Below are 20,850 nucleotides of genomic sequence, written 5' to 3' on the forward strand. Positions count from 1 at the left end.
TAGTTTCCCGGGTCCTCCTTCCTGCCTTTTTTGAAGATGGGAACCACGTTGGCCCTCTTCCAGTCCTCCGGTACCTCACCAGAGCACCACGAGTGCTCGTAAAGCCATGCCAGGGGACTTGCAATGACCCCAGCCAGTTCCTTTAGAACTCTAGGCTGGATATCATCTGGACCAGCTGACTTGAATACATCCAACCCCTCCAGAAGCTCCCTAACTAAATCCTCGCTAACCTGTGGCCCAGGTGTGCCTCCCCCGGGGCCCGAGGGGGGCCCAGCAGGGAGGTGGCTGTTCTGGTCCCTACTCAGGAAGACGGAGGCAAAGAAATCGTTAAACATGTTAGCTTTGCCGTCTGGTGTGACGACCAAGTTTCCCAACGCATCCTGCAAGGGTCCCACATTACCCGGGACCTTCTTTTTACCCCCTATATATTTAAAAAAGGACATCTTATTGTCCTTAATCTGGGAAGCTAGTCCCAGTTCCATCTCTGCCTTGGCCTTCCTAACTACCCCCCTACATCCCCGAGCAACTACAGAATAGTCCTCCCTGGTGATGACCCCTTCCTTCCATTGGGTGTAAGCCTCCTTTTTAGCAAGGAGACATTCCCGGATGCTTTTGGTGAGCCATGGAAGCTTGTGTACTCTCCTGCTCCCTTTGATCCTCATTGGGATTACCTTCCTTTGGGCTTGGAGGATCGTCTCCTTAAGGAGCGACCACTCTCCTTGGACACCTGGTTCCCCTCCCCTCTGGGACCTCAGCGCTTCTCCAACTATCCTCCTTAGCTCGTTGAAGTTTGCCCTCCTAAAATCTAGGGCTGCTGCCTTACTGCATGCCTTTGCCACCTTGCGCTGGATGGTGAATTCCAGCAGGCGATGATCGCTGTCGCCCAGATGGTCGAGCACCTGCAGCCCCCTCACCAGGTCATCACCCATGGCCAGCATTAGGTACAACAAGGCATCTCCCCTGGTGGGGCTGTGCACCTCCTGGGTTAGATGGAGGTCCTGCACTCTGGCCAAGAACCTACGTGAGCATTCAGGCTTCCTTCCCCAAAATAAATATCCATAAGTTAATTCACTCCTTTTCTCTCAATTAATCATATAAATTCACTTGGAATGTCCATATATTAATTCACTCCTTCTCTCTCAATTAATCATATGAATTCATTCTAAATGTCCGCCAATTAATTTCTTAATTCATCATATAAGTTCACCCGATCCTTGTTCTCCCAAAATAACAGCCTGGATTCTCAATTAGTCATTTGACTTCATCCATCCATTATTTCCTCAACATAAATATCTAGAAATTCATCTGCTCCTACTTTTTCAATTAACATCCATACATTCATTCATCCCTTATTTCTCAAATCAAACCCCCAATTAATTCATTCCCTTGCCACACAGAAATGTAATTTCACCCTATATTTATAAACTACAGTGCATTCATCAGTGCCTTGAGATGCAGCAGTCATCTCTACTAGCCCTGGCACCATCGGCCCTGGCTGATTATTATCCTGGCAGCTCACTTCACTTATCTCTCCCTTGTGCCTCCAGTCGGATTCTCGTCAAATCCCAGTCTCACTTCCCTAGAACTCCCCAGCTCAACCATTTGGACATCTGGGTAGCATGTCTCCACACAGGTCATACAGCTCCCTGGCTCTGCTGTACTTTCCCCTCTCTGGGGGAAAACTGAACCCACGTTTGCCTTCTGGCTCTCCCTTTTCTGCTTTGCCAGCACTCTGAGACCAATGAGGGCAGGCTCCCCCTGGCACGTGACCATGTACCTGTAGAAGTCCATCTCCTCCCCAGACCCTTTTCCCTGGTATACCAGCAGCCATATGACTCCACTGGGCTTTCCCAGGTAAGTTTCCTCCCAACTTTCTATTGTCCATGACAGAGGCTGGCAGCAAGACCCTGTTCCACTGATCTACTTGATTTCTTTAGAAATCAAGTTCTAAAATAAGGTAAGAGGCTCTGTGGATGGAGAGAGATCAGTGAGTGGGATGTACCTTGACTCCAGCAAGGCTTTTGACACCATCCCCTACTACACTCTCATTAATAAGCCATGGAAATGCAGACTAGATGAAAAGTACTATAAGGTGGATACAGAGCTGGCTGGATAATTAAGCTCAACAAGCAGTCACCAATGACTCAATGTCCCACTGGAAGGAGGCATCAAGTGGAGTTCTCCAAGGTTCTACTCTAGGTCTGGTATTGTTTTATACTGTCATTACTGATACGGACAACAGGATTGAGTGTACGCTTAGCAAATCTACAGATGACACCCAGGTTGGGTGGAATATCAGGCACTCTGGAAGGCAGGGCTAGGATCCAAAATGACTTGGCTACACCAGAGAAATCAATCAAAAGAAATTCCACAAGAACAAAGTGCAAAGTCCTACACTTGGGACAGAATAACTGTATGCACAAATACTGATTAGAGAATGACTGGCTAAGGCTGCACTACTGCAAAGAATGAACTGAGGGTTACAGTGGACCATAAACTGAATATGAGACAACAAGGTGTTCTTGTTGCAAAAAGACAGCAGTATACTGGGTTGTATTAACAAGAATTTCTGTTGCAAATAGAGAGAAGTGATTCTTTCACTCTATTAAAACACTAAAGAGGAAGAGACCTGACAGAGTATCATGTTCAGCAATACTTTAGGATGGACGTGGACAAATTGGAAAGAGCCTAGTGCAGAGACAAAAATGATTCAAGACCTGGGAAACATGATTAATGAGGAAATGCTGAAAGAGCTAGGATAATTTAATATAGAGAAGAGAAGACTGAGGGGGATTGGATAACAGTCTTCAAATACCTGAAGGGATGGAGGATGGAACTAGACTTTTCTCTGTGGCTATATAAGACTCAAACTACAGCAAAGAAAATTTAGGTTGGAGATTAGGAAAAACTTTCTAACTATAAAGTGGTCAAGCATTGGAACAGGCCACCTAGAGAGGTGGTGGAATCCCCATCCCTGGAAATTTTCAAGAGCTAGATGAACAGAAACTTGGCTAGGATAGTATAGTCAGGGATAATCCTATATTGAGCAGGGGACTGGACTACATGATCTCATGAAATCCCTTACAGTCCTATTTTCCTAAGTCTAATATGCCCAGGTACTGCGACTTTTACTTAAGTTGGGGTTTACTTAATTTGCGGTTCTGTAGTTTTTGTGGAAATTGTGAAAAGCGACATGGTCCATAATCACTAGGAACTACTGCATTGGCCAAAACTTCCCAAAAACTCCACCTAAAAATCCTAACATATTATTCATATAATATGCTATTTTAGAATGTCCTAATACAAAGACAATGTGACAATTGCTGCAGCCATACATCATGCGATAGAGTTACTGTCTGCTACTGACACTCTAAATGAAGACGCCACTCAGTTAAGTAAAAATGTTTCTATTAAGATTAGAATTAATTAGTATTTCTAAACTTTTTGAAGAACACTACATATAATTTTGTTATGATTACTTACTTTACAATTCATATTGTATATAAATGTATATTTGTAATATTTACATTTAGATTTAAATACATTATTTAATTTATAATATGATAAATTATATGACATAATTTACTTTCTGCAGAATGTGCTATTAAATTATATGGTATATGGCTCTCCACCAATCAGCTGAGGGGGCAGGGCCTCCAGAAAATACCTGCAAAATCAGCTCTTTGTGCTGTGATGAAGCTACGAAAATGGCTTTGTCTTCCCATGTGTTAAGTAGACCTCTACATATAAGTAATTGTTGTTAATTGTTTTCAGGGCCTTATCTTCTTTGGGATGTAAATTCCAAATGGGTAGCTCAGGCAGTACGCTGTAGGTAAGGCTGCATCCAACTTACTAGAATAAAGCCTGTTTTCAGTTACTCTAAGCTTTAACAAACTCTAACATGTGGGCAGAAATCTCTGATGCCATCTGTGTCATTAATTTGTTTTGGAAATTTTCAGTAAAAAAATAGTTTGGCTATTAATCAGAATAAGGATAAAAGAAAAAAAAAACATTTTTTCCCACATTGTGTAGTCAGGTGATCAGAAGGAAGAGGAACAAGAATGTGCCTGACTGGAAATGTTCACGGACAAGAAGTCAAGTGAAAAAAAGGATAAGCATAGAGAGACAGAAGACTGCTACATATAGCTGAGATACATTAGCATGACACAGGGATCAATAGCTATGTGGAGCAAGCACGGCAGTGAGGAGGCAAGGGTAGGACTGAGTGCATCTGGTTTAATTAAATTAACATGTCCGCTGTCCAAGACCCATGCCCCATTTGTTGCACTACTTGGAAAGTATGTAGTAGAAGGCAGCGGACTGATGATGGTCTTGTACTTTAGCCTACGCCGAAGAACTATATTCTCTGTCTTGGTTTCTGTATGATGTTAGACATCACTTAAAAATATATATATACACTGCCTGTGTAGTATAAATTACTGAGTGCCTAACTTGCAATACCAGAAAAAGATACCTGCCTCAAAGAAGTCAATACTAGCGATGCTCTGAAAATTTAAAATGTGATGAAAGTCTCTTCTTTCCAGTCTCAGAATTAGACCATATGCCTCAAGCTCGACCCTCAAATTATTGTGCACTTTTAACACTGAATCTCTGTGCCTTGGTTTCCTACTGTTAAAAATAAATAATATGTAACCCAGGCAGTATTCTAAAATGTACCCCCTCTCCAGTTGAAGGGATCAGAGCAGGTGCACAAGCACTGTGGGTGGTATAGGGACCCTCCTTCCCCTATACAGCAGGGCCAGACCACCAGTGGGGACATAACCATATACCTTTTAATGAGAAAAACAGCAGTGGGAACATAACATGTATAAACCAGGGGGTATGGAGGACACTACAACACCCCAAGCAGGCAAGATTCAATAAAGGTTAGGCACTTACAATCATACACATATTCATCCAGTTGACAAAGACAGGTTTAAGAAAATATAAAAAACACAAACAGCAGAACAAACAATACTGGTTGGTGAAATATAAAATGCACAAAATACAGAATGTCAAATTACAAGAAATATAGGGCCTAGAACTAGAGGGAAGAAAGACGGAAAACACAATGACCCCTTTTCCACTGCAATAAGAACTTCTCCCTGTCACTTCACTCACCCCAATTCACCCCAGCTTGGACTTGCACTCAGATCTCCCACATGGTAGGCAGAAACTCTACCACACAGTCACCAGTGCTGGAACTGCTCCAAGCTGCCAGGAGTTTTGACCCTCCAGGAGCCCCTGCCTCACAACGAGCTTCCTGGCCTCTTGCTGGAGCTGGGGAACTCTCCTGCTGGCTGCAGCCTCTTGTAGTGGGATCCTAGAGCCCAGCGAGGGAGCCTCTCCTGCCAGCCGCACACTGTGCTGCTGAGGGTCCAACTGCTACCTGCAGGTCCCACGCCTTCAGGTTCTTCTGGGGCAACTGCTCCTGCCCCACTAGCCCAGCTCTTGCCAGCTCTTTGAAACTCTTTCCTTGTGGTTCCCCACTGGTCTCCCCTGAGTCAGCTCCCTGCCCCTTTTATCCCCCTCCAGGTAACCCGAGGGGCCAATCAGGGGACATGGAGGGTGAGTCTCTGGGGCCTGATTGGTGAGGAAAGGGAATCCCAAGCCCTCCAATCATCTTTTGCACTTTCAAATCCCCTGGGCCAAATCATTACCAGCTAGCCCATCACAAATAAAAACACATATGGATGATATGAAGCAAAATGCATTTAAAGTTTCAGAAGAACTTAGATGCTACAAGAATGGTTGATATATAGGAAACCGAGAGTTCCATATTAAGAGTTCGGTTTAAAAGAAGAGGCGGGGGGAGGAAGGAAATTGGTCACATATTAACCATGGCAGCATGGAAATGTCAAATAATTGCTCGTTAGTATCTGTGAGAGTAATAAGGACCCTCCATTCTGTGCAATGAATGAGGCGAAGGCTCTATATAAATTGTGTGATCAATGTAACATGTGGCACATGTACAGGATGAGGGGGAGTAAATTAAAGTTCCAAAGGCTAAGTTAATTTTGACATGTACCAACACTTGAGTGCCTGACTAGTGTTCTTTTAATGGAGGTTTGTGCACGTCATACTGTTAAATACCTGCTCTGGTCTAAGGGTTACATTCGCAAAGGGTCTAGAAAGGTCAGTCAATTTTAAAAGTTTCTCTCATCTTTAAATAATATAAGTAAAATCAAAATTGTAAATACCAGAAAAGGCTACAGTTCCAGAATAATTAGCAATTCAACAGTTCTAAGATGACATTTAAATGACCCTTCAGAACAAGGCCATCTTTCCATAGCAAGGTCAGATATTTAAAAACAAATGCAAAACTCAAAGCTACCATGCCAAGTGAAAGGGACCAAGTTAGCAATACTGACTTTAAACAAAAAACAACACAAAGGAAGTGAAGAAAAGTACACAGACAAGAATAAAAAAGACAGGAAAAGTGAAAAACTTCTTGCAAAAATTCAGGTCCATGGGGATTGGGATAGGTAGCACTAGAAAGTGCAGACTAACTGGAATTCATACTTTCCAGGAAATCCCACTATGTACATATTTGGTAGAACTCCAAATTATTTTTGAGAGCTGTGCAAACATCCAGGGAATATTAGCTCTGCAGCTCCTGTCACTCTGCCAGAGCCACTGCACAGAAAATTGGTAAGGATTTTCAGTCCTATCTCTATCCTACTGAGGCAACAGGGACTGGGAGGGCTGCAGGTAACTGTACTCACCCCTTATTCTGGGAAAGGCTGAAATTATTACCTGCCCCCCAACCTGGGCTATTTATCATAATGGCACCAAAAAGGGCTCTCCTCTCTCCTTGGCATCAGTCACACCACTACTAAAAACTCACTCTTTCCCCTCAGCTTTATGAATAGTACCAAAGTCCTTTTACAAATGCATCCCCCAAAAAGTTTGTTTCAACATATCCCAACTTTTTTTTCTGTTCTTTTAATTCAGCTAAAGCTATTTGTCCAATTCCATCCAAACTCTGAAACTCAATTTCCCCCCACCCCCTCCCAAAAATATTTACCCATCCCTGCTCTCTAGCAGTCCTTTCTGTAGACTGAAAACAGCAGGAACTGAAAGACTTGATACTGGTGCCATTAATAAAATGGGAGTTCATCACTGATTTCAGCAGCCAAGAAATCAGCAATCAACCCAATTTAAGGAATAGAGGAACCCCATTCATTTGCTTAAAAAAAGAGCTGGTTGTTACCACTTTTCATTTTAGTATGTTCTCTCTTTTTTTTATGTATTACTGTACTTTTGGGTGCTCTGTATGCAATACTCAGAATATAACTGTATGCAATACTCAGAATATAACAGTCCATAGAATATGGACTCTATGTTCATATATTAAAATTATCCCAGAAAACTTTAAGTAAAACTTAGGAAATGATCTTTCATTTACAGAGTTCAGTAGCAAAACTCTGACCAATATTGATGGTTCCATACACATCCATAGTGAATTTCCTAGTGTTTCCTCTAAAACACTAGCAACACCCTTTAAGCTATCATAACAGTTGTAAATAGATTAGAAAAGACTCTGGAACTGTACATGCATGAAGGTAACATTCTCACTATCTATATCATCCTCCATCAAGGTGACCTAAATATTTGGACCACGCTTTCTGTTTATATGCTATTTTCTTGATATTAGTGTGGGTTTTCTTCATAGTTTGGAAAAGTATAGAGCCTCCTAAGGAGACATAACACCTCATTTAGTTAAGATTTGTTAAAAGGTACCAGAATAGATGACATTCTCAACTTTCAAAATCCTCTGAATGTTAGATAATTAGAAGCAGATTGAGCATTTTGTTTTCCATGATGGATTGACTTCCAGAAAAAGCTCTGCCAATACTCCAGTAGTACTGTATTTATCCTAATCCAAAGAAAGCTTCAAATTTAAGATGAACCACAAAATAATTAGATTCTAGACATGGAAAGTTTATAAACTGTATATGTCTAGAATCTAATTATTGGGGGGGGGAGGGGGGGGGCAACGTAAATTCATAAACCCTGCAATGAACAAAGTAGTACCAGGGAAGCAAACAACAGTAGGGGGGCAAGCAGCAGGGGAAATCAAGTGGCCTGACTGCTGCAACTTGCCCCACCCCACATTGCTCCTTGCTGCCTGCCCCTTCTGCGATGCCTGTGTCCCCTCCTCCCTCCACTGCTTGCTCCCCTACCACTCGATCCCCCAGCTGCCTGGTCTCCTGGTGGCCGTGTCTCCCAACACCTTATAAAATTGCATGTTGGCTTGCGGTTCTTTTTTAAAACAAAGGTGCTAAATAGCTAAGTGTCACACCCATTTTCATATAGTTATTTAATGTGAAAGCACATAAAATAAGAAATGTAAAAATATCAGTCTTCTGTTTCAAAACAACAAAAATCACAAGTTATACCTAACCTCATGATTTGCTCCTAAAAAAAGAAAAGAGAGACTTTCTTCCTTGGCCATTATACACAAACATCCTGTTCCCTAAAGTGCAAATCAATAGAACTATAGTCTGTCAGACCAAAAGTTATTGTGTTCCTGCCAAATTATCTTTTATTTTTTTTAGATACAGAATGGACAGCATATCCTTTTTATACAAGTTATTTAGAAGTTGTTATTAATTAAATATGAAGTTTCTATAACCATAGTTCTACATATGAAATCCTTGTCATATGGCTATCAAAAACAAAATGAATATCATTACAAAGTGAGCTTGTTTTATTCAGAGAAACAGGCAGTGATATTGCCATTAAATCTTTTAAAAAGAGAGAGACCATAGTGTGAAGCGAGTTGCTTTTCTGGTGATTTGATTAAATTGAGTGAAAGTATTATCTCTGCTTATTTTGCCTCAGGACAAGGTGCACATCAACTAGTAAATATTTTTAAAAATGGAAGTGCAATATTTTGGAGGAAGGGGAGAAATCGGAGGGGAAGAAGGAGAGGGAGTAAATAAACTGAATTTATATGATTCAGTTAAATGAGGTCCATCCCCCCAGCCCCATTTAACATGGGAAAGAGACCCCGACTGCAGGTTGGAGCTGCTGCCTACCCTCCCAGCCCCACCCACCCTGCACCCTCTCCTTCCCCCACTACCCAACCTGCACCCAAGTATCGGTTTTCCTCTATTTTTCTGGGAATATAGGTTAAGTACAGACATTCAGGGAGGGTTAGAGGAGGTTAGATTGGGTTCAAAATGGTCACATGATGTAACTTAGTTTGCCTGGGTGCAGACCTTACACTCAGACCCAGTCTCAGTGATCAGAAATCAGTCTAAATCCGTAACCTGTAACTGTGGAAAAGAAGTGCCACACACACAGACCAGTCTAAAATGGCAGAACCAAGTCTAAGATGGACCTGGATCAATGTATACTCAAACTTGATCAACTTAGTTTAAAATGGTGCATTGAATTTCTGTACAGTTCCTACAAAGCCCAGGGGCGGGGAAAGGCCAGCCATTGGCCCCAATTTCCTGGTTGTACTTTTTAGAAACCCCCCAACCCCCAGGCTGGTACCAGGATATTTTTAGCCCCTTGCCCCCTCAACCCCCCAAAAGACAAGCCAGCCCCCTCACCCAGCCCCCATCCTGCACACTGCTCTAGATGTCACTGGAGTGGTATTCACCACTTCCAGAGCCAAGCAAGTAAATCCCAGTGTGGGGGGGGAACAGGAGGGATTGTAGTCAGGTTGGCAGGGGGTGTTGCCAGCTAAAAATAGGCCCTGGTCCCTCCCAACACCCCCACAGACCCTGCAAGTCCCCCTGATCCCAGCAAACCCTCCCAAACCGTAAAAACTCTCCACAGAATACACCTGCCCACCCATCACCCCAGTAGACCCACCAATCCCCGCCCTAGCCTGCTTATCCCCCCCATGCCAACTTACCTTGGATCAGGTAGCCATTTTGAACCTGATCTACCCTCCTCCCAGTGTCCCTGAAGTCTGTACTTAGCCATAATTGATATAATACTTTTCCATAAGAATCTCCTACATTTTTTAAATATTCCTCTAGTTTCTGAAATATCTTTTTTGTCCTCCTCAAATGAAATTATATTAGTAGTCTAGTAGCTACTACCAGGTGTACATAATTCCTTACTTTTCTGAGTGACCAATTCCATTACAAAACTCCATGGATCACCAAACAATTAGATGATAATAAATAACCACCCATTTTCAGCAGTCTGTTACAAATTGCACTCCAAAGTTGTCTAGTGACTGGATATGTTCTTCATATGTGCATAAAATCTTATTTTACTGGATGATACCGGTTATCAAGGGAAAAATGTGTCATTAATATAATGCACGCACGCACACACACACACAAATATAAAATACACATTACTTATCTGAAAGAACATTAAGTCCATATCTTTTTGCTGGGCTGAGATCTAAGCTACGGTTTGAGTTATGTTCTGAATGAGACTAACATTAAAAATAATATTGAGCAAGACATATTCTACTTCTTTCACAAGCTATTGCTACATTTATTGAACTCATTCTCAGTCTTCTTTAAAAGAACTTGTAAATAAACAGTTCATTGTAAATTACATGTATGCAAACCTCTGGGCCAAAAACTCATCCTTAGTATAATTCAATTAACTGCAGTGAAGTTACATATTGCATATTCATCTGGTTCATGTGTTTACTTGCATTCCACAATTTTATTTCCTGAACAATGCTTCTTTTCATATTCTCTTAGTATATAATTCGTTACAGCAAGCTATTCATTTTGGCTCACAGGAAATTGAAACAGTTAAAATATCTTCATTATTACAAAGTATAATTCAGCACACAAAATATCACTAACTGCCTTGGAGATGCAATCACATGTGTCATCACTTTGGATATCCATTTTCATTAAAAATATATTTTGAAACTTTGGGACTGTGTTCGTTTTCAACTTGGTAAAGCACAGTGTCCTCATACCATTGAAATCCTACTATTACTATTATTGAATAATAGATACTCTCCCTTTTTGGGAAACAAATAGCTGATTTTAAAAAATACACATTTTACAGAAGGTTTTTCTAGTACTTTTAACAATAGTACGAAGTAATGTTTTCAGTGCCCTTAGGTTAAAGAAACAAGAACATGTTCTACAAATAGTAAGAAAAGAATATAAATATTGTTTTAAAGAAAGTGCCTAGTACATTCACACGCACTAACATAATATCACAGCATCCTGTTAGAGAACAACATTTACATGAGTATTTAGGAATTAATCTGTCTCCCAGCCAGGTATCGGGGGTGGAAATCAATTAGTGGCAACCCGGTGAATCCAGAGGGGTGCAGCAGCATGGTCACATCCCACCCTTTGGCTGTGCACCACGTGCTGTGCTCACAGACATATCAGAAGAGCTTGTGGGGGCACCACATATGGTATGAGCTGTGTGAGCTCACTGGCTGGTTAGTCAGGATGGGGTCTGCCCAGAGTCCCTGCTTGTATGCAGCTCCAGAGCTCACACTGCCACTCTTTGTTCCTCCCCTAAATTCACCAGCAAGAGAAAAGAGGCAAGGGGCAGTCAGCAGTGATGCTCAGCACCAGCTTTCATGGCAGCTCTGGAGCTAAGGGGTTGTGTGCTACCACTACTCATCCTTTCACCTCCTTTCCCCTGCTGCTGAAATGGTATAAATCACGGGAAGGGAGATGATGAGCAAAAAGCAGCAGTGCTCACTCCCTGGGTTCTGAAGCTGCTTGCAAGAAGGGACTCTGATCAGCTTGTGAATCCCTTGCAGGAGTTCTGATGACCAGGGTTCCTAGTTTTCTCTGATAAAACAAAATCCCAAATTGTATGTATATGTATATGTAGCTGCAATTATTTACTCTAATCCTGGATACTAGTTATCTCTCAGTCCATCAGCATGTCATCAGCAGGGATCCTGGTTTTCTCTGATTTAAAAAAATACCCCAAATCCAAATTTTTCCATGAATAAAATGAAACACCACTCTCTCTCTCTCGCTCTGTCTGTCTCTTCGATATCGAGAGACAGACAGAGCGAGAGAGAGTGGTGTTTCATTTTATTCATGGAAAAATTTGGATTTGGGGTATTTTTTTAAATCAGAGAAAACCAGGATCCCTGCTGATGACATGCTGATGGACTGAGAGATAACTAGTATCCAGGATTAGAGTAAATAATTGCAGCTACATCCCTTTCAGCAGCATGGCACAGGCACAATCAGCTCTCTTCACGATACATGCAACACAGCCAATGAGGATATGGCCCCTATGATCCTGGGTCTGCCCATGGCGGAAATACTCAAATTGACTTCAGTGATAAGCTTCCACTTACTAGTAGTTAGCAAAAATAAATGCTAAAACCATAGTCAAAGTGAGAAAAAGTGCTATTTTAACATATGTTTCTAGTTTATATATTTTCCTCAAAGCTAATAAGGACGTGGAATAAATTAATTAAATCCATCAAGTATGCCATTAACTTAGTAACTCTGAGGTTCATTGAGCCTTTGTTTGTAAAGGCTTTTTTTGTTGAAAAGACAAACAAAAAGGATGCTTTTGAATGTATGTTTTTAATTGTCAAAACTTCACAAAGAGTGAGACACATGTTTTCTATTAAGAAACTAGCCCATTTTGTACAGTATTGGCTGGACTTTTGTGCTATCAGTTAACCAAATATGCAACTTCAGAAAGAGGAGGAGGTTGTGGATGAGGCCTTCTTTAAACGATAAACAGAAGCTTCCAAACTGTAGAATCTGGGTCTTAAGGGCAAATTAATTATTGGGAAGTAGTCCAGCAAATCTGTGGAGTGGGTTGGGGATAACTTTTTGAAACAGAAGATAAACAGGCCAACTGGGGGGAAGCTCTGTTGACTGGCTGCTTACAAACAGGGTGGAATCAACTGAGAATGTGAAAATGGAAGTCAACTAGGGGGACAGTAACTGTGAAACAGAGTTCAAATCCTAAGGGGATGATGAAATGAGAACAGCAGAATAAAGAAACTGGACTGGATGAAAGTACTATAATGCGGATACAAAACTGGTTGGATCGTTGTGCTCAATGAGCAGCTATCAATGTTCAATAACTAGTCAGGTTCACGTAGCAAGTGCGATTCCCTAGGGATCTGTCCTGGATCCGATATTGTTCACCATCTTCATGCGGATGATGGAATCAAATGCATGCTTAGCAAATTTGCTGATGACACCAAGTTGAGTGGAATTGCAGACGTTCTGTAGGGTAGGGCTAGGTTCCAAAATGACATGGACAGACTGGAGAAATGGTCCCCATCACTCAGATTCAGCAAGGACAAGTGTAAAGCCCTGCACTTGGGAGACAAGAACTGCATGCACAAATACAGACTGGGGAATGACTGGCTAGGCTGCAAGGGCCTGAAGATTACAGGGGACCATAAACCAACTATAAACCAACTGTGTACTCTTGTTGCAAAAAAACGCCCAACAGCATACTGGGCTGTAGCAAGAGAAGCGTCACTTGCAAATCCAGGAAAGTGATTCTTCCACTCTATTCATCACTGATGAGGCCTGACCTGGAGTACTATATCCAGTTTTGGTCTCTATACTTCAAGAAGAATGTGGGAAGATTGGAAAGCATGCAATGCATAACAGCAAAAATGATTAGTGGCTTAAGAAGCCAGATTTATTAGGAAAGGCTGAAAGAACTTACGTTATTAGAGAGAAGACTGAGGGGGATTTGATAACAGTCTTCAGATACCTGAAGTCTGGCTAGAGAGAAGATGGATATAGGTTTAGAATTAGGAACAATGGCCTCCAGTTGCAGCAGGGACAGTTTAGTTGCAGATTAGGAAGACTTTTCTGATTATGGGGGTGGTCAAGCACCAGGACAGCTACCTAGAAAAATTATGGAATCTCTGTCCCTGGAAATTTTCAAGGGCAGGTTCGATAGACATTTGCCTGGGATAGTTTAGTCAAGGAGCAAGGGCCATGAGCAAGGGACAGGACTAAATGACCTTGTGAGCTGTTTTCCAGCACTATTTTCTTATTATCCTATGAAAAGCCTCTGCATCAGTCAAGTTTAGAAGATTTTCATTAATTTAGATCATGACAACACAGTAAGTTTCTGGCCACCTTCACAGTCATCATTTTACACAATATTTATTAAATGACTGATTTATTTATGACAAAAGAGGTCTTGTGCTTTTATTGGCACACTAGGTCTTCTGGTCATGTTTATCTAACCTTAACATGACAGGGTTGTTTACACTTCTAGAACTGAGTTCAATTTACTTTCATTTTCTCAGAGACTTTCCTATTTATAAAAGCTGAGCTTCTAGTGACCTCTCTATTCCTGACATTTCCTTTACCCTCCACCATGAAAGAAGGAACAAAAACTCAGTGTCTCATTTCTACTCCAAAGAAACTAAACTGCTTCCTTAAGTGGGATGGTCTTTGTAATTGAAAATGGCAACCAGATGTTTACAGAACACACCAGCAGTTTTCTCCCAACCCTTTGGTCTTTATAATTGTTTGCTAAAGTTAGTCTGATTTCATAAAAATTGGCTGGTGGCTGGAAGTTACCGAAGCAGACTGCTGCTGTTCCTAACATTACTATGGACAATTAAAAATATAAATGAGGAGTAAAGTTTCAATTAATTGTGCTCTCTGAATGAAGAGCCAGGTCTGAATTATGGGGCAGCAGAGGGGGGTGGGGGGGAGTGGGGGGGGCTGAGCCCCCCCATAAGAGATGAGAACCCCTCCCGTAAGATTTGAAAATCATAACCTGGGGGGTCTCCGATTTTATTAGGGCATTGTGATGGGAAGCCTAGGTTTTTCTTGCAGACCTCCACCCCCCAAGAGTCAAAGTGTAATTTGAACCCTGATTGAGAGGTACCTTTAATCTTCTTAATCTGATTAAATTATGTTTTGCATTTTACTGGACAAATTTTCATGCTGAAATTGTATCTCTCAGAAACTAGACACACCTTTTTGTAGTGCCAGCAAGGGCTACATATAGTAGTTTCCAACCAGAGCTTTCTTAAAATGGAAAGAAATAAAAGGGAGATCAACAATAATATTGGTAAAAAAATGTTAGAAAAGAAATAATTTCTCATCTGACAGTTTGTGACACATGCACATTTTAAAAGATATATACAACATATACTCTTCATTGAAATATCTCAAATGAATAAATAAAATATGAAACAGATATTGATTTTGGTGACAATTAATATTAATATTAAGAGTTACTGAATCAAGAGGTAAATATCAACCAAAGTGAGGTTGAGATCAATACTTAACTTATGGGACAATAATTCATCAAAAACAAGTCAATATATCTATTGTAACAATCATTTTCACAGCTGGGCTAGAATTTAATCTAATATGGATGTCACTCAAACAAACATAAGCCACGATTCAGAGTACACACCTTGCATTGGTATTCCAAATACAGGAAATGATGCTGTAAAGTCAATACCATAGAAGGGTACTTGATTCTTTTTTAAGGGGTTTCACTGTAACCACATTAATTTCCTTTACATTAGTAAAAACTAATATTCTAATTGTACTTAACTATGCCGAATTCAGAAGGGGTACATTTATCTACATGAACAAACTGATAAATAGATATGCAATATTTCTATCAACCCAATGACAAGATGTAATATGGGAATTTTACATTTGATTGCTGAGAGTAAATTATGAACCAGACTCATAAAGGGCCCTAAAGCCAATGTCCCTTTTTGAGCCTGAGGCTGTCTGAGATTTGTGGACCTGAAGATGTCTAATCACCTGTTTGGAGACTGTAACAGGGAACCCCTATCCCTGTTATTAGGAAGATCTGAGAGAGTAGGGAAGCTGGGGCCAGGAAAGGCAACAAGCAGGAGCAGCCCAGGTGGTCTGAGACAAGGACTAAACAGGATAGGCGGCTAATGAAGCAATTAGCTGCACCTGATCTATGGGTGCATATCGAATCACGTGGCCAGAAGGAAACTAGGTTTTGGGATATAAACCCAGTCTCTAACCATACAAGAGGCAGCCTCTGTATGCAGCAGGGCGAGCAGCTCCTGGGAAGCAGGAGCAGCTGGAGATGGACAGGTAACTTGAGACAGGAAGACCAAGTTGTGACTACAGGGTGGAGGAGATCATGAGCAGGGGTGCCTGGCACTGCCCTGATACAGGTGCAAGAAGCTAGCCCCAAGTCAGAAGGGCTGAGACTGGAGACAAAAACCCAAGAAGGGCAGCCACCAAGACAGGGTGAATACCTGGGAGCTGAGATCTTAAACAGTGGACTAAGGCTGAGGGTGCAGACAGAAAGGGCACCAGGGATGCCATAGCTGAAGCTCTGAGAGGTGCTCAGAAGTCTCTCGGGGCACTCCCTTGAGGGACAGCACAGGCCCCAAGTGGCAAGAAAACAGACCCCAGGCAGGAAAGAAAACCAGTGAGCTTAGTCCTGGCCCCAGGACTGTCTCCACCAAAAACAAGCAAAATACCATCAAAGTTGTGGCAGGTCTTTCCTCACCAAAGTTGTGGCAAAGTGGAGTGAGAAAAGAGCTGGCAGACAGATCGGACCATGGGGGGCGGGCAGGTGCTAGGGTGGCAGGCCTCCTCCCAACCTTCCCTCCAAAGGTAACATAGAGACACACAACTAAGAAAGCAAGAAAGTAGTTATATAAGAGGGCTGCCATCAAGCTGGTTGTGCAGGGCTACTGTTCTGAGGACAGACAATCTGACTTGGGGAACAAATGTATGCAGTTTTTAGTTTTATGGGGTAAGACTGAAGAAGAGGGTATGGAAATGGAATTGATAATGGGGTTATTAGGCAGCAGAAGACTGGGAACAAATTAAATTTTGGACTGTGAAAAATAATTTAAGTCACATGAACTAGTAAGTAATGCAGACCATTTTTGAAAGAGGCCCTTGTTAAACTTTTGGCAGCACTTTACTGAGGGTGAGGCCCCATACACCCTGTTAATCTTTACTGGCTCCCAAGCATATGAGAATTCCCCATGTAGAAGGTGAGAGAAGGAAAGGTTGAGCATGCTGGAAGAGGCCTACTTCTGCATGCTCTTCTTCAGAGCCTGATACAGTCCCTAAAGTGTAACAATCTCCCTTGTTCATCCAGTAACACTTACTGAGCAGCATTCCACTCAGCTGGGGCAGCAAAGGCCTGCAACACAGTGCAGAAAGGGCTGCAACACAAAAAGCTAGATCCCAACAGATTAGCAGCTACCTAACTGAAAGTCAAGTTGGGCAGGGGGGGATGAGAAGGCAAAGCTACACAAGTGTCTACACTTGGCAACCACGTTGAACCAGATCTTGGACATTCCATCCATTATTAACTTCTGCCTCTTCCTCAGGAGTCACAGAAGGTCTTGACACATGGGGCAAGACCAGCATGCATAGCATTAATGTGGTGAATGTAGCCCCTCTGTGCATGTCATGGTTTAGTGTCTACCCAACTCAAGACAGCTGCCGGATGATTTCATGGGCAAATCATGGGGCCAGCCACCACTTTCACAGGCTTATCGTGGTGCCCCCTCTACCCCAAACAAGGGGCCCAGGGACCCTGCCCCTCACTGCTGATTGGCAGAGAGAGATGTCTGTTGGGTGGTTCTACCCCTTGTCACTGATTGGTAGAGTGAGACAGGGCCACATGACTGGCAGCCCTCTCAGTCAATCCATGGTGAAGGGCAAGAGCAGCAGCCATCCGCCTGTGTGCCTTTGTGATAGCAGCTCCATTTGTGATGGGCTGTACAGCTAGGAGGACTGCTGGCTCCCACTAGGAAGTCAGCATTTTTTTTAGTAAGTTTCTTTCCCCCCTCCACCCCCCATGGCTTTTGCCGAGACTACCCAATTTTATGATTTCTGCAAAATCCATGAAATTGCAATTTGAGTAGGTCCTTAGTCATGGCTTATTCTGGGCCACGGCAGAGAACAGGCTCAAAGCCATTCAAAGGCAAGAATAAGACAGCAGATCCTTCATTACACAGGCCTACTGGCCATTCCCTTTTCATCAAGATTAAGTTACCAAAAGAGTAAAAGATAAAACAGAACAATCTGACACAGAATTCTTGCCCATCAACCCTCCCCGTTAAAAATCAATGAGGCTTGAAAAAATGTTTCTTCAGAAAACAGATTTTTTTTTTGTCTAACATTATTTTTCAGTTTTCAGGTTTCCAATGAAAAAATTTTGTTTTCATTCAACTATTTTCTAATTCTCAAAGCTCATAACATTTTGGCTTTTCCAAAGTTTTCCATTAAAATAACACACTTTCCTCTTAGCTTTATATAGTAGCCAAGGGAGCTGGAGTAGTGGCTACAGTCAGGTAGAAAACTTTTTCACTGGCATTCCAGTATATCAAGCTGCTTAGAAGTTTGATTTGTCCCCAAATTAACTGTCAGCCAGCATAATAATTTTGGAACGTTTTGTAGTGAACTTTTTCCCATATATGACTTCGGCTAAGCTCATTGGCTCACTGCCAGTCTAAACAAAAATCCTTATGAAATTAGTCTGACCTTTGAAAGATACAGAAATAAGACAGTCTTCCAAAACTGAATCTGCACAAAACATAGAAGAATCAGATACAGCCACTAAATTATGACAGACATGGAGGAGCTATTCTTTTTATACATTTTACACTACACTTGTGATCTAGATTTTACACTACAATTGTGATCTATATCTTTTTAATGGTTGCTTCAAGAAGTGTATTTTTATAAATGATAACAGTCTCATTAGGAAAACATTATGACTTAACATAATTTAAAATACCCTTCTCCAAAAAACACTGCATCAAGTACCATGCCATCCAAAACACTAGAAAACATCCCTAACCTACACAAGAAAAATAACTCAAGGCATAGCTTTGTCAGTTATAGGAAAAGATCATCAGCTTGGTATGCAGACATGTTATTTTACTTATCCCTCTGCTCCTCCCCCTCCCCCTTTTTTCTTTTCTTAATATATTCTTAAAGATAGGTATTTTTACTACACTTAGTTAAGTGCATTTTATGATGCCACATGATGAAATTATCAGGGTCTTATTCCATATAAGTGTTATGTAAAGAATAAAGCAAAAATGCAACTAACACATTAAACATTGCAGGTACATCTAGATGTTGATGAAAAAAAGTATAAAACCCTTTTGTTAACCTTTATTTATTACTGGGAAAAACAGTACTGGATTTACTGGCACAGCTTGTAAAAATAAATATGCACAGTAAATCTGGGATGTGAAGTTACACCAACTGCTGGTTAAAAACCTTTGCTATAGAAATCTGATCTGAATTAGTCACCACAGCAGCAGAATTTGGCTCAGTGAATCTTAAGTGAACTTGGGATGCCTGCTCCCTCAAATCAGTGGAGATAAGGGTCTCATGATTCCCAGAAAATGAGGTATTGGCTAGTCTCCAAGCCTCCTTACAGGCTTATCAGTATGGCAGTAACAGAGGCTGCACAAGTATTGTCTTGTTACTCTCAGGTATTGCGCATGTGTGACATGGAGGGAATGGCAAGTTTTTAAACTGAGAAACCAAACAAAAATAACAATGAAAAATGGGCATTGGTCCATATTCTGTTATATGAGATAATTTGGCAGGAAAATGTGTTCATGATTTATTTCCAGGAAGTCTCTTTTTAAGCATTAAACTTAATATTAGAAATGTTTAAATTGGTCCTGCTGCCTTGAGCAGGGGATTGGACTAGATGATGTCCTAAGGCCCCTTTCAGCCCCATTGTCCTATGATTCTATGAAGTTTCTTGTGTGGTGTAGACTGAACCATGAGCAGCACCAAATATACAGAATAGTTATCCAAGTATGAAAATCCACTACTGATTTTGATTAAACAACACCGCAAAACTGAGGTATCTGATAACAGAAGTTATACTCAGGTTTGAATGACATAAATATAATTTTTCTTTAGGAAGAAACAAAATACCATTTTCTTTCACAGAGCCCAGAATTCAGCCAAACTTGCTAGCCATTTCTTCCATTATTTATATAGACTTTCTGTAAAGTTCAACATCACATTAGTCCTTTTCTGGAAGATGCTTCATAGCCTGAGACCAGCACGTCTAAAGATCATCTAGGCTACAGCCCACAACCCTACTCTCCAAGCACAATGCAACTTTCTATCATGAGGGTACAATTCATCCATGAAAGAGTTTCCTCAGACAATCAGCCTGAAACTGTAGAATGAATTCTCATAGGAACCAAACAGTATCACAAACCTTACCACCTTCTGCTGCAAGTACCAGATGCCTTCTTACACACGCACGTCTGTTTAAAAAAACCCAAAAACAAAGCTGTGCCAAAACAAAAAGGACAGCCTGCACACATAATTCTCCACCATGGTGAGAGAATGAGAGAAGGAAGCATATTAGCCATTAGTCATGGCACTTAATGTCTATTGAAAGAGACTGTGGTAATAGGGGTAGTATAAAAATAACCTGTCAGAAAAGAAATGATTTGATCTCTAGAACTAGAATGAATAACGGTTTGGTTAAAACACCAAGCAACTGATGGAAGAATTGTTCCCAAGTTGAAAGTTGGATGACTGGGCAGATCCAGACTGGCTTTAAATCTTGAAATCTTAGTTGCATCAGTCTGTAAATCAGTTTCAGTGATGAATGGATTCTGGATTACTGACAAAAATTCAGTAATAATTTCTTTCTTTCTTACCTAAATGGTGATGCTCATGTCCGAGGCCTCCATTGAGTCCCCTGTTTTCATGAACTATAACTACATATCCATGCTGTGCCAGGATGCGCTGGTATAGCTGAAGTTCTCTCTTACTGTGGGAACGTGGAGCGCACAGAACTGCTCTTTTTGTATGGCTTCCAAAGGACTTAAAAATGGAGTCTTCAACCTAACAGAAAGAAAAGAAAACACCCTTAAAACAAGAAACCCTTCACTATTATAAGATATTG

General features: G+C 41.3%; 1 protein-coding gene across 3 annotated transcripts in view; it reads right to left on the bottom strand.

Annotated features, from left to right (window-relative positions):
* Nucleotides 1–20,850, bottom strand: part of CPED1 (cadherin like and PC-esterase domain containing 1) — a 243,408-nt gene that overhangs the window by 206,852 nt on the left and 15,706 nt on the right. For all 3 annotated transcript variants that reach the window (XM_090042204.1, XM_090042203.1, XM_090042205.1), the window contains exon 2: nucleotides 20,603–20,789. In XM_090042204.1, the coding sequence (XP_089898330.1) occupies nucleotides 20,603–20,789 (187 nt within the window). The remainder of the gene's footprint in view (nucleotides 1–20,602; nucleotides 20,790–20,850) is intronic.

The sequence above is a fragment of the Crocodylus siamensis genome, chromosome 4 (genome assembly GCF_052110815.1).
Source record: "Crocodylus siamensis isolate JL-2025a chromosome 4, ASM5211081v1, whole genome shotgun sequence".
NCBI classification, from domain to species: Eukaryota; Metazoa; Chordata; order Crocodylia; family Crocodylidae; genus Crocodylus; species Crocodylus siamensis.